The following is a 17011-nucleotide window of genomic DNA, read 5'->3' on the forward strand; positions in this document are numbered from 1 at the left end:
TCCTGGTCCTTCCCCTCCCCATCCTGCCTCCCATCCCGCCCCCTCTCCATGTGTTTAAACCTAAATAGTGCCCCCAGGCCCCCGCATGCCCCGAACTCCCCAGCCCCGTTTCCTGGCTCTTCCCATCCCGCCCCCGCCCCTGATTGGTTGTTGCGGCCGAGGCAGCGTCGGTGTAGCGACCCGCTTCCTGCACCTGCTCCTATTTCCCATCCTAGGAGCAGGTGAGTCGGACCCCTTGCGCGACCCTCTCCATGTGTTTTTTTATGGCCAAAATGCCCCCAACCCCCGCGTGCCCCGAGCTCCCCAGCCCCGCTTCCTGGTCCTTCCCCTCCCCCTCCCGCCTCCCATCCTTCCCCCCTCTCCATGTGTTTAAACCTAAATAGTGCCCCCAGGCCCCCGCATGCCTCGAACTCCCCAGCCCCGCTTCCTGGTCCTTCCCCTCCCGCCTCCCATCCCGCCCCCCTCTCCATGTGTTTAAACCTAAATAGTGCCCCCAGGCCCCCGCATGCCCCGAACTCCCCAGCCCCGTTTCCTGGCTCTTCCCCTCTCCCTCCCGCCTCCCATCCCGCCCCCCGCCCCTGATTGGTTGTTGCGGCCGAGGCAGCGTCGGTGTAGCGACCCGCTTCCTGCACCTGCTCCTATTTCCCATCCTAGGAGCAGGTGAGTCGGACCTCACTTCCCCTCCTCTAAATCCTCTTCCTGATCCCATCCCTCCCCCCCCCCCCCCCCCCCTCTGATAGGCCCCTCGTCCTTTATCAGTGGTCCTCCCAGGGCAGCCCTCTGCCCGGCAGCCCCCAGCGGCTAATGGCCCCAAGGCCAAGGGCGGCTCCAACAGAGGCGGCTCCAAGATGTGTCTGCAGGTGTCCGCAGGGGAAGCCAATGAAGCCAGCAACTAACAGACACCACCAAAACCGTGAGTGTGGTATGGGTGGGAGAGTAGAGCAATCACTCCACTCCAGAAAGCCCATGCCACTCTATTTTACCTCCAAATAACATAGACTGCCATAATGTTAGCATGTCCACTCTTAGAAAGAACTGTGAAAGTTAGCATGTCCACTCTTAGAAAGAACTGTGAAAGTTAGCATGTCCACTCTTAGAAAGAACTGTGAAAGTTAGCATGTCCACTCTTAGAAAGAACTGTGAAAGTTAGCATGTCCACTCTTAGATAGAAATGTGAAAGTTAGCATGTCCACTCTTAGAAAGAACTGTGAAAGTTAGCATGTCCACTCTTAGAAAGAACTGTGAAAGTTAGCATGTCCACTCTTAGATAGAAATGTGAAAGTTAGCATGTCCACTCTTAAGAAAGAACTGTGAAAGTTAGCATGTCCACTCTTGGACGGAACTATGAAGGTTAGCATGCCCACACTTGGATGGAATTGTGAATGTTAGCATGCCCACTCTTAGATAGAATTGTGAAAGTTAGCATGCCCACCCTTAGATGGAACTGTGAAGGTTAGCATGTCCACTCCTAGACCGAATTGTGAAAGTTAGCATGCCCATACTTGAATAGAACTGTGAAGGTTGGCATGCCCACTCTTAGATAGAATTGTGAATGTTAGCATGCCCACACTTGGATGGAACTGTGAAGGTTAGCATGTCCACTCTTGGATGGAATTGTGAACGTTGGCATGTCCACTCCTGGACGGAATTGTGAAAGTTAAGCATGTCCACTCTTAGATGGAATTATGAATATTGGCCTGCGTCGCATCTAGATGGAACTGTGAAGGTTAGCCTATGAAAGTTGCATTTAGAAAGTGTGCCCTACAGCCTCTCCATCAAGCTTAGAAATGTGCCCAATAGCCTCTCTGGCAAATGGAACTTAGAAGTGCGCCCAAGATCCTCTGTGAAAGTCTCATTTAGAAGTGTGCCCAATAGCCTCTCCGTAAATCTTAGAAATGTGCCCAATAGCCTCTCTGGCAAATGGAACTTAGAAGTGCGCCCAAGATCCTCTGTGAAAGTTGCATTTAGAAGTGTGCCCAATAGCCACTCGGGAAAGTTGCATTTAGTAGTGTGCCCAATAAACTCGCTGTGAATTTAGTAGTGTTCCCAATAACCACTCTGTGAAAGTTGCATTTAGATGTGTGCCCAATAACCCCTCTGTGAAATTTAGAGGTGTACCCATTAGCCTCCATGAGAGTTACATTTAGAAGTGTGCCCAATAGCCACTCTGTGAAAATTGCATTTAGAAATGTGTCCAATAGACATTCTGGAAAGTTGCATTTGAAATGTACCCAATAGACACTCTGGAAAGTTGCATTTAGAAGTGTGCCCAATAACCCTCTATGAAATTTAGAAGTGTACCCAAAAACCCTCTATGAAATTTAGAAGTGTGCCCAATAGCCTGGTAAATTGAATTTGGAAGTGTTCCCAATAGCCTCACTGGAAAATTGAATTTAGAAGTACTTCCAATAGCCTCGATGAAAATGGATTTTAATAGTGCGCCCAATAGCCTCTCTGTGGAAAACTGAATTTAGATATGCGCCCAATATCCTCTGTGAAAACTGCATTGAAGTGTGCCCATTAGCCACGCTGTGAAAACTGCATTTAGAAGTGCTACCAATAGCATCTGTGAAAGTTGATTATAGAAGTGTATCCAATAGACACTCTGGAAAGTTGCATTTAGAAGTTCGCCAATAACCTCTCTGGAAAATTGAATTTAGAAATGTGCCCAGTAGACGCTGTGCGAAAATTGCATTTAGAAGTGTACCCAATAACTTCTGCAAGAGTTACACTTAGAAGTGTGCCCAGTAGCATCGCTGATGAATTGAGTTTAGAAATGCTCCCAATAGCCTCTGTATGGAAAATTGTACTTAAAGGTTTGCCTAGTAGCCTCTCTGTGGAAAATAGAACTTAGAAGTTCGCCCAGTACCCTATCTGGGAAAGTTGCATTTGAAGTTTGCACACTGAAAGAGCATATAACCATTCATACCACACCCCACGCTTACTCTCTCCTTTACATCACCACTCAACTAGAACACAGGGATACTATGACACCATTCGGTATAACTGTTCTCATACGAACATCCGCCGCTTACTCCACATCATTCTATGTAAACACTGCTGGTCTCACACCCTCAGCCAGGCGTTTTCCCCAGGCCTAACGCAGCCACATCCGTTCCGGATTAATCCTGCCAGAACGAACACATTCTCCTGATCTCTCAACCACCACACCTACCGATAAGAACCAGCTATTACACGTGTACCGCACGAGCTGCACACATATCCGGTGCACACACGCACCTTTTGACTCTCCCTTCTCTCTCTACTGATCTGAACTTCGGTTCCCAAGGGCGTTCAACCTACCAGCGCCTTCAGACCATACCAATGGTATATAAGGCGCTATATAAGTGCAAAATAACAATAACAATAACAATAACAAATCTACCAAATCGAAGACAAGCCGATCACTCAACCTTAATCGAATGTCTAAAAGAAGTTTTTCATTGGATGAATGCCAACAGCTTGAAAATCAATCCAGGAAAGACAGAAATCATGATTATATCCAAAAATCAAGAGAACACCACCTGTATTTCATGGCCAACAGAAATGGGAAACGCACCAATTCCATCTAAGGTAGTAAAAAATCTGGGTACTGATGGACAACACCCTAACCTTGGAACCACAAATAAATGCAATAATCAAGAAATGCTTCTTCCTCCTTCACACAGCAAGAAGAATCTTACATTTCCTCTCCTTCACCCACAAAGCACTCACAATCATCGCCCTAATCCTGTCAAGAATCCACTATGCAAACAGCCTCTATCTCGGGATACCAGAATACCTCCTGAAGAAACTACAATGGAGCCAAAATGCACCAGCCAGACTCCTCAAACTATCCAGAAGAGACCACATCACTCCAGCCCTAAAAACACTGCACTGGCTCCCAGTCAAACCTTGCATCACCTTCAAAACAATGTGCAGAACACACAGGGAAATCAGCAGACAAGGAGCTGAATTCCTGCAAAAGAAACAATCTACAAGCCAACGGGACTCTTCAGATCAAGCAACGAAATCCATATTGAAGAAAAAGCATACCTTAAGAAAAAACTTGGGCTCTTCCTTCTCCCACTTAGCTGCAAAAACCTGGAACAACATCCCGAAAGAAATAAGAAAAACCAAAGACCACTTACAATTCAGAAAATTAACAAAAACCTGGCTCGTCAACATCACAGATGCAAACTGAAAAACCAATTCCACCGAACGGGAAACGCATTGAAAAGGATGACAAACCTAGGATGACAAACATCTAAAACCAAATAAAGAAACTCTTAGCATAAAAAGAGAGGCGACACTATGTCGAATAGGACAGAAACGACACCCATAAGGACAGAATCCAGCGTCCCTAGAAAACTCCCAGCTAACAAATCTAGGACGACAATGGCATCTAGAACCGAATAACAAAACTCTTTCAACGAGAGGCGACACCCGTAAGGACAGAACCCAGCATCCTTGGCCAACTCCCAGCGAACAACCTTCATCCGCTCGACAAATGCTACTATAGATCATTCCTGTATAAAGTTGGGTTAACATTAGCACTTGCCACACTAAGCTGTTGATATTAACAGGGGCATGGACCAAAGAGTTGTAATTGTAGGCAGACGCCGCCCCTGGACATAAGTGTAAGCGCTAGCACTGCGACATACCAAAGGGTGTAGGAGCAGTAACATGAATGAGCAACCGAATAAGATGATAAAGGCCAAGCAGACCTCAACACCTGGAGGGAGGAAACCCAGATTTACCGATGCCGCCCTCCTATTAGATTAGGAGTCCTTCCTGGTCTTGACTGCAAGGAACGCACATACGCCTGCCCGCCCCGCATACAAACAGGGGCCATGCAGGCAGCTGGTTGCCCATCTTGGGCAAGATTATGCATAGGAACGGATGCCATATTGGAAATGGACTGCGAGTGTCGTACAGCCCCTGAGCTGGACATGAACATGGAGATGCCCACACACCCCACCTGATTAGAATACAGACATTTCAAGACAGTGATGCCAACTAACCAACCCACTAACAACTTCACCCTCTCCATACACACCTCAAATTCTAACCAAACACAACCTCAAACTTACAACGCAGCAATCCGCACAAACTTCACCACACTGCAACAACAAAGTACACATAGACCCGCACAACAGCATACGTCGTCCTCCGACAGGATAGCACCCCTAGCCCAGCCGACGGAATTCTGGGCTGAGGCCGCCAACAGCGCATCACTGCTCTCTTGCACTTTTCCAGCTCATCCCCCTGAAACACCCCACCCACCCTTTCTTTCAGAACTGCCAGAGTGCCAGGGGACCACTCCGTTGGTGATAGTGCGCGGTACAAATATCTTTTAACATTAACATCCAGAGTCCTTGTATTACCGTACCTGGATGACTGGCAGATCCAAGGAAAGTCAGCAGAGAGCGTTTTTTGTCCCAACTGGAGGACACCTGCTTGCTACTCCACAGGCTGGGCTTCTCCCTGATCTTGAAGTCCCATGTGGGGGCAGTCCTAGACACCTGGGTGTGGAAGGCTCCTGCCCCCAAGGAGTAGGTTTACAGCATCACGCAGATGGTGAACCAGTGCAGGACCCACACCGCCTTACCAGCAGCTTCCTTCATCCGCCTCTTAGGCCTCATGGCAGTCTGTATTTTTCTTGTGCCAGAGGCCAGGATGCGCTTGAGATCTCTTCAATAGCTTCTACGAGGCCAGTGGTCCCAGTACCTCAGAACCCTCTCGTATTCGCTCGGGGTATCCAGATCAGTGGTCGACCGCAGTAATCTCATGGCGGGGGAACTCTTCTGGCCTCCTTGGTCTCAAGCCACGGTAGTCACAGATGCATCTCTGAAGGGTTGGGGCACTCACTCGAGGATTTGCAGGTGAGTGGCCTTTGGCCAGCACAGAAGCCAGGTGGCTCATCAACAGGCTGTAATTGCGAGCCATCAGGACTTTTGCCCCGTCTCTGAAGAGGAAACATGTCCTGCTCTTGACGGACAACACAGTGGCCATGAACTACCTAAAGAAGCAGGGTGGCGTTTCCCCCCCACCCCACCCACCCCCCTCCCCCTTTCTCTGCAGAGAGGTGATGCACCTGTGGCTCTGGTTGCTGGAGAATCAAGTCTGTCTCAGCAGTTCATCTGGCAGGGACAGAACAGCTTGCCGGATGCTCTCAGCAAGCAGAGCACCGTCTCACACGAGTGGGAAGTGTCAGGAAATCCTGGAGGAGGTGTCCTCTCTCTGGGATTCCGGGGTACCCCAGCAGTGGATCTGTTTGCCATGGAGTCCAACAGGAAGTGCAGACAGGTTTGCTGGAGGTAATTCCCAGTGAAGGGTGCACTAGGGGACACGTTCCTGGTGGATTGGACCTTCTCTCTTCACTATGCCTTCCCCCTGATTCCGTCATCCCATGGAATCTCAGGAGGTTGAATAGATTTCAAGCAACCATGATCTTGATCGCCCCAGACTAGGCGAGGGGAGCGTGGTATTAGATTGCTTGGATCTGACCATCGGTCTGCCTCACCAGTTGCCTCGGCGCCCAGATCTCCTGACCCAGTCAGAAGGTCGGGTACTCCACCCGAACCCAGAGTTCATCATCCTACATGAGTGGCTCTTGAGAGGATGAGGTATGATGACTTCGACCTCTCAGAGGAGGTACTCGAGGTGTTGCTGGCTGCACACAGTCTACCAGATCTCTGTACTCATGCAGGTGGAGAAGATTTGAGGCATGGTGCAGGCAACGTGAGATCGATTCCATCTCTTGGCCTACCACTAAAGTGATGCAGTTCCTGCTCTCACTAACCTCAGCAGGCCTTCCGGTTACTGGAGTCAAAGAATATATGATGGGCCTTGTCTGTGTACAAAAGGTCTCTGGATCAAGCTTTTCTTTACAATGTTGGTTATGGCCTAATTCCTGAAGGGCCTTGTGAATAAGTTTCCGCCAGCTCACTTTGTTGTCTCGGACTGGGGTTTAAGTCTATTTCAGACATTCTTGAGGACCGCTCTGTTTGAGCCCATGCATTCCTATTCATTGAGATTCTTTGAAAACAGCCTTTTTGGTTGCGATCACGTCTGCCATGAGACCTTTCCCAGTCCATAGATTTACCGGTCTTCTACCCTCCACCACACCAATCTAAGGAAGACGAGTGGTTCCACCACTCGGATCTCAAGAGCGGTTTGAGCTTTTATGTCGATAGGATGTCTGCAGCTGTTCGTTGCTCAATCATTATGTCGCAACGGTCTATTGGTGATGAAGCAGACTCTGTCTTGTTGGTTTATCCTTTGCATAGCAGAATGTTAACAGTTTGCAGGCAGGGAGCTTCCTCCCGGCATCAGGGCACACTCAACCAGAGGAGCCTCGACTTCTACAGCCCTGCCGAGGGAAGTTCCTGTTGGGGACATCTGTTGTGCGGCTACATGGTCGTCCTTGCACACATTTACCAGGCACTATTGTCTAGATGTCACCCCTTGGGCTGATGAATGTTTTGGTAGGGCAGTTCTGCAAAATCTGCCACTATAACACTTTCTGGCTGCCTCCTTCGTCCTAACTGCTTGGGGAGTCTATCAGATGAGGAATCTGCAGGAGAAAAGCAATCCATTGAAGGAGAAATTACATACCGTAGTGCGTTTTTCTATGGCTGCTTTTCCAGCAGATTCCTCATCGCCCCTCCCGTCCATCTGTGCTTCGAAAAGTTCTTATGGCTTGGCCCATCTGTCTTAAGTGAAGGGACAACAGGTGATGGCTATGAAGTGACTGCTCCCGTCTGGCTATTTGCTTGCCTTTAAAAAAAAAAAAATGTTCTAATACTAGTATGTCCCGTCCCCTTTTCCGCCATCCTTGTAGGCCCCGCCCACCCCCCACCATGGGGACGGGCCCAGAACCCTTGGCAGCAAAGAATTGAGCTTTCCCTTTGAATTTAATGTAGCGTGTGGGAGAACGAGGCCTCTGGCGCCTCACTGGAGTCCCTTTTTCCGCACGGATGGTGTCGGATCTGGCAGCCAGCGCAGATATTTGTTTAGCTTTCTGCTTGCTCCCTGTTGGTTTTTTCCAAATTATATTTCACTCTTTTTGGTGCCTCGCCTTTCCCGGCGCATTTCAATCATAGGAGGTATCACCAGATGTGCCTCATGCAACCGTTTGCTCCCGGCCTCTGTCCCCCATGCACTCTGTCTTGAGTGCTTGAGGCCCGACCACCGCTGGGGACTCGTGTTCAGCCTGCAATGCTCTCTGTTACTGCGCATTGAAGAATCGCTTGTTGTGGTGGAGGGAGATCTTCCACACTTTTCCTCCGCCCCACCTTAAGGGCTTTGTCTCCAGGACCTCTCCAGGACAAGGTAGGCCCTCTGTTAAGCACAGCTCCACGGCATGGTGACTCCTTCCCTGGGGTTCCCATGGATCGGGGGGGTTCTTCGGATTCTGCTTCTGTCAGGCACAAGGCTTCTAAGGCTACCGGCTCCCAAGCTGAGGGGCCGGGGAGCTCTTCCGGGTGCAGACCTGAAGCCTTCCAGGCTACAGGCTCCCAAGGTGAGAGGCTCAGGTGCCCCTACCAGGCTGTCCTCAGGACGATCAGGCTCTTCTGCTTCTACTCCAGGGAGGTAAGGGGGTTGTTGAGTGCCACCTCCAAGAGTCTGTCCTCAGCTAGATCCAGCACATCTACCGTCACAGGTGTCGAGGGCTCCCAGCGTACCTGAGCTCGATATGAGATTGTGCATTAGGGCATTAAGACTACTGGCCATCCGGCTGAGGGCACAGTGCCTACCGGAGGGATCTCTGAGGTCAACTCTTCGGGGGCAAGACCCAAGCTGTATCCTCTTTTGTGGGCATGGCTCGAGGCTTCAAAATGGCAGAGCGGACCATGGCCAAGCCTGACGAGTGGTCGCCCATCTTGGATCTGGCTCAGGGCCCGCTAGTGCTCTCGCCCATCGAATGGGCTTTGCAGGATGATCACAGCCCCCTTCCTTCCGGTTGCGGCAGCAGATCCTACAGTGCTGGTGTCTGGTCCCCTCAGGTCTACATGTACCTAGAACTGCCCTACGGCTACACGTACCATGCGCCATGGCGCTTTGGCCAGGAGCAGAGGCCCAGCACCTCGGAGTGCCGGGCCCCTGGGGATATGGGGGCTTGTGAGATAGTTTATTGGTGCACTTCCTCCTCCTTGTGCGTACCCCTCAGATGAAGGGGCTCCTGGAGGACGTTGTGAAGGTAATGCCGCAAGGGGCGCTGCCCCGGCCCCCTCCTCTGGGTGGTACTCCTGTTCCTTCTGCGTTCCCGGTGCTGGTCGCTCCACTGATTCCTGCCCCACCGGTTGTTCTGGACCCCCTTCCACCTCCTCCTGTACAACCACCACCTCCCCCTCAAAAGCCTTTGGACCGGTCTGTGGTTCCAGACCTGGGGGTTGGGGGGGACTCTGCCGGCACCTTTGTCCCAGAGCCTGGATTCCGATAGAAAGGGGGGAGGGGTGATGAAACCCGGAACGATGAACCCTCAGCATCCATTAAGGCCTTTCATGACCGCTTTCAGAGCCTGGCAGAGTTCTTGGGTGTCACTCTTCCTGAGGAAGCCCCCCCGGAGTCTAGTGTGCTAGCAGGTCTTGGGCAAACGCACCATGATCTGGTTTGGCATTCCCCTCCAGGAGGAGTGAGTGAGGGTCTTTCGAGGAACAGATGTAAGAGATGTTACTTAAGGCAGCTACGGGCATGGGTGAGCTCTTGATGCAGCAAGCTCCAGTGGTGCCCTGTAACCCTGGCCCCAAAGTGACCACCATTACACCGTCAGTGGAGCAGTCTGGCTCGGCGCTGAGCAAGGTCAGGCCACCTTCAGCGCTGATACTTGCCAGTGCACCTCCAGCACCGATACCTCTCGGGGAGCCCCCTGAGGCCCCTTTAGGCGCTGATTGCAAAACCGTTGATGTCGACCGCCATCAAGCAGTCTGCCCAGGTCAAGAACCGAGTTGGCCAATACTTTGGGTGCCGCTGATGATGATGATGATGATGATGACTGTGACCAAAGTATCTTTGATCCTACATATTCAGGTGCTGGAGGGGCAGATTTTTTCGTCAAACAACCCGATCTGATCTCACTGGCTGAAGAGCATCATGAAGCCAATTGGCCGGACTCATCACCATCCTTATGGCCATGCTAATGCCAAATATTGTGCTTTAGTAGACAGAGTGGGGGATACCCTCGGATGGAATGCTCCAGCCAAGCCTCTGTTTGGCTGTGACCTGATTGATATACTAGATGAAGGATCTTCTACAGAGCGGGCCATGCCTTTCAATGCAGCTATTGCTGACCCCATCACCACCTTTTGGCAGAGTCCTGGCTCCATGCCCCCAGTTCACGCTCACTAGACCAAGAAATGCAGCCCAGTAATGGGAGACCCGCCATAGTTCTCCACACATCCGTCACTGGAGGAGTTAGTGGTGCAGGTGGCTACAGTAGCTACCAGACCAGCCACGTCTGCGTCAATCCTTCTGACTGATGGTGAGGGGGAAGAAAGTTGAAGCTTTGGCTAAGAAAATCTTCTCGTCTGGCAGTATGGTCCTAAAGGTGGTCAAAGCCTTCTGCGGGTTTGCCAAGTATTCTTTTGGTCATCTGTGGATGGCTATTGCTGGGGCTGCCCAGTAGATCCCCCCGAAGGGGAGATGCGCGAGGGCTTCCAACGGCTGGTAGACTACAGCAATATGGTAGCCTGGTAGTCTTAGCAGAAGGGCCTGGATGTCGTCACTGCGTCGGCAAGTCCATGGGGTCAGCCAGTGTTAAGAAGGCAGGCATACCTGCACACATCTGCTTTCTCACTGAATGTTCAGAATATGTTCCTGGACTTCGCTTTCGACAGTGAGAGTCTCTTCAGCCCAAGGTTGATGACTCTTTGGAGAAATTCAAGGAGTCAATGCTAGCCATAATGGCGTTGGGCCTAGCTGTCCAACTGTCGGCCAAGACTGCCTTTTAGCTTCGTTTCAAGGGATAGAGGCTACCGACGAGATGTCCCTTATGGCAGGAAGGCACGGCTTCCGCAACCAAGGCAGAGCCAGAGGTGTTTCCCGCGCTCCGGAAGGGAGAACTCTAGAGTCCGGCGCCAGCATTGGCGGGTACGGCTGTGCGCTTGATGCTGCTTTGAATTCTGCCCCCACGATTTCCCGTTTGGAGGAAGGATAATCGAGCACAGTGCCCAATGGCGGCTGATTTCCTCCAATGCCTCGGTTCTTCAGCTCATACAGTGGGGGTACTTTCGCCCTTTCTTAAAAAGGCTGCTGGTGCTGGACAGACCACCACCACAGCAACCAGAACAGGAGCTCCAGGAAGAACTGCAAGCCCTGCTTTTGAAGGGTGCTATAGAACAGGTACCTCCTGAGTAGAGAGGACCAGGCTGGTATTCCCGGTATTTCCTGAAACCCAAGAAAAAGGGGTAGGACTCTAGGCTGGCCTTCTCCCTGAATTTGCAGAAGTCCAATACAACACCAGCACAAAGGCTCCAGTTCATCTGAGCAGTCCTAGATGCTCGGGCAGGTAAATCTTTTCCTCCCGAGGAGAGGGTCGCCTGTGTCAGTTGTCCAGCTCTTTCTGAACCGCACTGCGTTGCCAGCGGCTTCGTTCCCCTGCCTCTTAGGTCTCATGACCTCTTGCATTTTTCTGGTGCCAGAGGCCAGACTGTGGATGCCGTCCCTGCAATGGCTTCTGCATGGTCAGGGGTCCCAGTACTTTGAGGTTTGTACTCCGTGTCCAGGTCGGTGGCCAACGATTTCTCTTGGTGGTCCATCAGTGTCATTACGTGGGTTCCCAGGAGGTTTTGAGAAACTCTGATCTTGATTACCCCAGACTGGGTGAGTACTCTGGGAATCTGGAATTGGCCGTCTGCCCACCTCTCCGGCTGCCTTGTCTGCTGTTTCTCCTATCCCAGTCGGAAGGTTGGGTGCTCCACTTGAACCTGCAATCCCTCAACTTACATACATGGCTCTTGAGAGGATGAGCTATGACTGTGACCTCGCCAAGGAGGTTTTTGAGGTGCTGTTGGCTGCACGTTGGCAGTCAACAATATTGCTGTATGAATGCAGGTAGTTAGGATTTGAGGTCTGGTGCAGCAAACTCGAGATTGACCCCCATCTCCTACCCCACCACTGCAGCGAGTTCTTTCTATCACTTTCCTCTTCAGGCCTTAACCACCGTCAAATAATACTTGGCGGCTTTGTGTTAAACAGGTCCCTGGATCAAGGCTCTTTCTTTATGATCCTGATGGCCCAATTCCTGAAGGGCGTTTCCACCGGTCCCCTTTGTTGTTCCAGACTGGGACCTTAATTTGCTTATCACCTTGATTAATGCGGTTCCCTTTGAGCCTTTACACTCTGGTTCTTTGCGTTTGCTCATCTTGAAGACTGTGTTCTTAGTGGCCATCACATCGGCCAGACTGCTCGACGAGCTGCAGGCCTGGTCTTGCAAAACATCTTTCCTTTGCTTTTTTCGGGAGAAAGTTTCCCTGAAGGTGCCACCCAGATTTCTGCCTAAGGTGGTATCAGAATGTAACCTGTCCCAGGCCATTGGCCTTCCTGCCTTTTACCCACCTCCGTAGCCCTCCCTCCAACGAGAATGAACTGTTAGACAGCCTGGACCCGAAAAGGGCACTGAGTTTATACGATGCCAGAACAGCGGAGTTCAGAAAGGTGGATTAGCCGTTTGTGTCCTCCAAAGCTAGGAAGGGTTTTGTTTCAAAGCAGACCATCTTGCGGTGGATCACGTTTTACATTTTCGTATGTTACCACAATGCAGGGGAAGAATTGCCCCTGGGCATCAGAGCCCACTCTACTAGAGGAGTGTCTACTTCGATGACGCTGCAAAAGGGTGTTCCAGTGAGGGGCATTTGCCCAGCGGCAACCTGGTCTTCGCTGCTCACTTTTACTAAACACTACATCCTAGATGTGGCCCGTGCAGCCGATGCTTGGTTTGGGGGAGCGGTTTTGCATAATTTCCTACTATAGGGGACTTTCATCCTGCCTCCTTCACAAGTACTGCTTGGGGAGTCTATCTGATTAGAAATCTGCGGGAGAAAGGCAATCCATTGAAGAAATTACTTACTGTAATGTTCTTTCAATGGATTCTTTCTCACGCAGATTCCTCATTTCCCTTCCCATCCTACCCTGCTCTGAAAGTGCATTCAGTCAGTGGCTGCCTTTCTATTGGGAGGAAGAGGTGAGCTCTTGGTTTGGGGACAGCTTCCTCTTCTGGTTGGGGGTCGCATTTCTTCAGTAGTCTCTATTTTTCCTCGCACAAAAACCTGTGGTTGGGTTTTCTTTTCGCTTCACTTTGCTTTACTTTCGGCTATTTGGCATTGTCATTTAGTTTTCCTCTGCAGTGGCTTTGCTCTGGGGAGGGGAGAGGGGACTGGGGTACAGGGACACAGTAGATCTACGACGACCGATGTCAAGTCCCGAGGCACGATGGGCCCACGGCTGAGTCGAGGTGTTCTACGCCTCCTGTCAGTTTTCCTAGCAGCTGACACTAGAATGAAAAGCTGATGAGGAATCTACGGGAGAAGAATACATCGAAAGAACATTACGGTAAGTAATTTTTCCATTACCAGCAAGACATTTTGCCTTCTGTGGACTATTCCGTCCTGCCGCTGATTATTTATCACCCTCACAACCTACCCCCTCATTGCACAGAGCTTGTGAACCTCTTACAAATCTGTGGTACCTTAGGCGAGGTCCTATGACGCAGCTGACTCCATATAATACCACCCTTGACATTGCATAGTATCATGGCAGCCAATTACGCCGATCTGAGACTCATTGCACCTGTATAGTGTCTGAAAACATTTTTTATGCCATACTGATGCTTTAGAATAGATTTCTAAGATGAGGAATCTCTAGGTTGCAGGAAGAATATTAGTGCTAATCTGTCACATGATGCTTATTAAAGTGATTGGACACAGTGGGCATTAATTACAAAATAGTATTTAGGTCTGAAAATATTATACATTTGTTGGCTAATTCTTGGTGATCTTGCTGTTTATGGGGGGTTTGATGATAGTCTTTGTCATAATGGTCTGTACTCTGAAAGTAGACTGGTACATATTACCTGCCTTCTGTTCTCAGCACCTGGAAACTGAGAAGGATGGTGTCATCGGCTCCCTCGACTTGATCCTGAAATGGTTCACTCTTCGATTTTTTGACACCAACACCAGCGTCTTGATGAAGGTTCTAGAGTACCTGAAGCTGCTCTTTGCACTACTCAGCCAGGAGGAGTACCATCTTACGGAAAATGAGGCCACTTCCTTTATTCCATACCTTGTGCTAAAGGTAAATGCAGAAATGCCTTAAATGCCCATACAAGACTAAGCTGCTCCATTATGCTCCCATTTTTGCTTCTTTCTGCCTCCAAACCCTTTGTAATCTACATCTGATTAATAAAAGCCTGATTTGTCACTCCATTTCCCCCCTATGAGACTTGCAGCCCTGATCACTGGGAAGCTTTTGGCGGATGATGAGATGCACACATCGGGGGCTACAAGGCTCTTTGTAGCACTCGACAGATTAATTCTGGTGACACACACATGTGCACAGGGGCCAGCTGACTCCTATGGCTTCCCAAGGGCACAGGGCTGCATAAGATCGTGTGCCTTTTTTAGTAGACTATGCAAACATAAAGGCTGTATTATTGTATATTAAAACAAAAAATAGCTGCATAGTTCATTTGAATATCTGGTCAAAAAATTGCAATCTGTTTAATGTAATATAATCAGATTTATTGTACACCTTCGTTTTTTATAAAAAAAAAAAGGTATTCTTGTAGGTGGTATTCCACCATTGTTGTAGTAAAATACCACATTGGGATCAAAGAACTTTGGGGTCTAGGGTGGAGAATTAATATATGTTGGCTTCTGAATGTTTGATACTCGGGCAGTGAATGCTGTGAATGTTTCTTGGCTGGGATTGAAGTACTGTGGGCGGCCTCTGAATTTACAATTAGCGCAATGCTTTGAAATATTCTTTGCATACCTTTCTCCTGTTAGATATATTCTGTTTAAAAGAACCCTGATGTCTGTGGAAATTGTGCTACCAAATTCCACCTGCTCATCATGGGCTCTGTATGGTACACCTCAGAGCCTGCTTAGTTTTCTCAACTTGTGATTTTAATTTAATACTTTTATTTTAGTGTTTGTTTAGCATTGATGATGAAAGTAATTTTGATATTGATTCATGTAGGCAAATGTAAGACCTGCTAAGTGTTGAATAAAAATACACTTGCTTGCATGAGTTGCCTATCATTTGGTATCTTCATAAAGTAACGGATGTATGAAAACATTTTTTGTTCTGTGGTCATTGGCCAAATTTGATTTAAATATTGGCACTTACTGTTCCAGTTATGTTTAACCCAATGTCCTCTTCCTTTCATTTTTCATCGCTACCACCATTATTCCTGTCCCACACGCTTCCCTTGTTCACTCCCTTTCCACCACCTTTACTGTATTCCCATCTTAGGTTGGCGAACCAAAAGATCTTGTGCGGAAGGATGTGCGTGCCATTCTGAGTAAGATGTGCCTTGTTTATCCAGCAAGTAAGATGTTCAACTTCATCATGGAGGGGACAAAGTCAAAGAATTCAAAGCAGCGAGCAGGTAGCGCATACAAATATTTTGTGCAGAGCCTACGGTAGGAGGAGTTAATTTGTGCTATGACCATTTGTTTAGTATCCACCATTGTGCTTTTCTTCATTACATGCCAGTAAAGTCTCCTGCATGTGATGGCGTTTGTCTGCTAAACTTGTTCATTCAGTTCATTGCTTTTTCTCCTAGTATTCTCCTCTCCAGGCTGCTCACTGCAGATTTCAGAGTCCTAATCCTAATTACTTTAAACCTTTTTCCTTGTTCTCTCTATTTTCTTCAGAGTGCCTGGAGGAGCTTGGTTGTTTGGTGGAATCTTATGGTATGAATGTATGTCAGCCAACACCAAGCAAAGCCTTGAAGGAAATTGCTGTTCATATCGGAGATCGTGATACCACAGTGCGAAATGCTGCACTCAACACAATTGTGGCAGTTTATAATGTTCACGGGGAGCAGGTGTTCAAGCTCATTGGGAACGTAAGTCATGTCCGACAAATGAAGGTTTATGATGCTATTGTTTATTCCTTGCTGCTTGCTATGAATCTGATATTAAATGTCGGCACAAAAGGTAGCTACATGTATATGAACGTGACCTCTGCTCAGCAAAGAACTCCTACGCAGGTTTAATTACCCAACCATGAGCTAGACTACACTCTTATGCAAGGGCTGAAATTGTTATTCATGGTGCAGAAGCTGGAAGTAGCTCCTTGGTGTCAGGATTTCCATCTGACCAGCAGTTGTCGATCGTGACACAGGAGCCATTAAAGTCCATCATCCTGCATGAAGTGCCTGAAAGATGGAGAAATTGTTTTTTTTGCACATTTCCTGAGTCTTTCTATTGCTGTGTTGCTATGTCTTGTACTCTATTGCTGACTATCTGTTGGATCCTTTCTATGTTGCTTTACATGTCTTCGCTTTGTTTATTGTAAATTGTTACTTTCACATTTTATTTCAATGGATTGCATTTTCCTGTAGATTCCTCATCTTGATAGATATCCCAGTTCAGCGTCAGCTGCTCGGAAAATGTCAACAGAGGTCGTAGTGTGGCTCTGCGTCATCCATCAACTTCAGCATGCCTCAACGGCGCCGCCACTCTACTCCAGACGTGGTTTTAGCAGTACATATATCATGTCACTTCGCACCACAAATCCTTTTTCTCTTTTTTTTTTTTTGCATGCTTTTCAGTAACGCAGTGTTTTATGGGCTGTAACTATGCCTACTGCCCCCTGCCTTCCGTGCACTTACCCAGAACTGCGTTGCCCTGGCTGCAGTTATGCAGAGCCATGGTGCCCAGATGACACTTTACCCTACCCGCTCCCCTGCACTTCGCCCTCTTCCTTTCCCCCCCTTGTGCTTTTGTTGTTAACACTTGCAAGATGTGAATGACACAAGGCCCAGTAGGTTCGTTTAGCCTGTCTCCACTCTGCCTCCCCC

At 49.0% G+C, this 17011-nt stretch overlaps 1 protein-coding gene and 1 non-coding gene across 4 annotated transcripts in view; both read left to right on the plus strand.

The window, feature by feature from the left end:
* The window catches only part of CKAP5 (cytoskeleton associated protein 5), a 1593334-nt gene that overhangs the window by 1064416 nt on the left and 511907 nt on the right, over positions 1-17011 (plus strand). For all 3 annotated transcript variants that reach the window (XM_069623197.1, XM_069623199.1, XM_069623198.1), the window contains exons 30-32: positions 14071-14274; positions 15457-15592; positions 15861-16054. In XM_069623197.1, the coding sequence (XP_069479298.1) occupies positions 14071-14274; positions 15457-15592; positions 15861-16054 (534 nt within the window). The remainder of the gene's footprint in view (positions 1-14070; positions 14275-15456; positions 15593-15860; positions 16055-17011) is intronic.
* Positions 14449-14555, plus strand: LOC138505424 (small nucleolar RNA SNORD67). The gene has a single exon (XR_011280210.1). It is a non-coding gene; the product is annotated as a small nucleolar RNA SNORD67 (small nucleolar RNA).

The sequence above is a fragment of the Ambystoma mexicanum genome, chromosome 11 (genome assembly GCF_040938575.1).
Source record: "Ambystoma mexicanum isolate Mex_15411 chromosome 11, UKY_AmexF1_1, whole genome shotgun sequence".
Lineage (NCBI taxonomy): Eukaryota > Metazoa > Chordata > Amphibia > Caudata > Ambystomatidae > Ambystoma > Ambystoma mexicanum.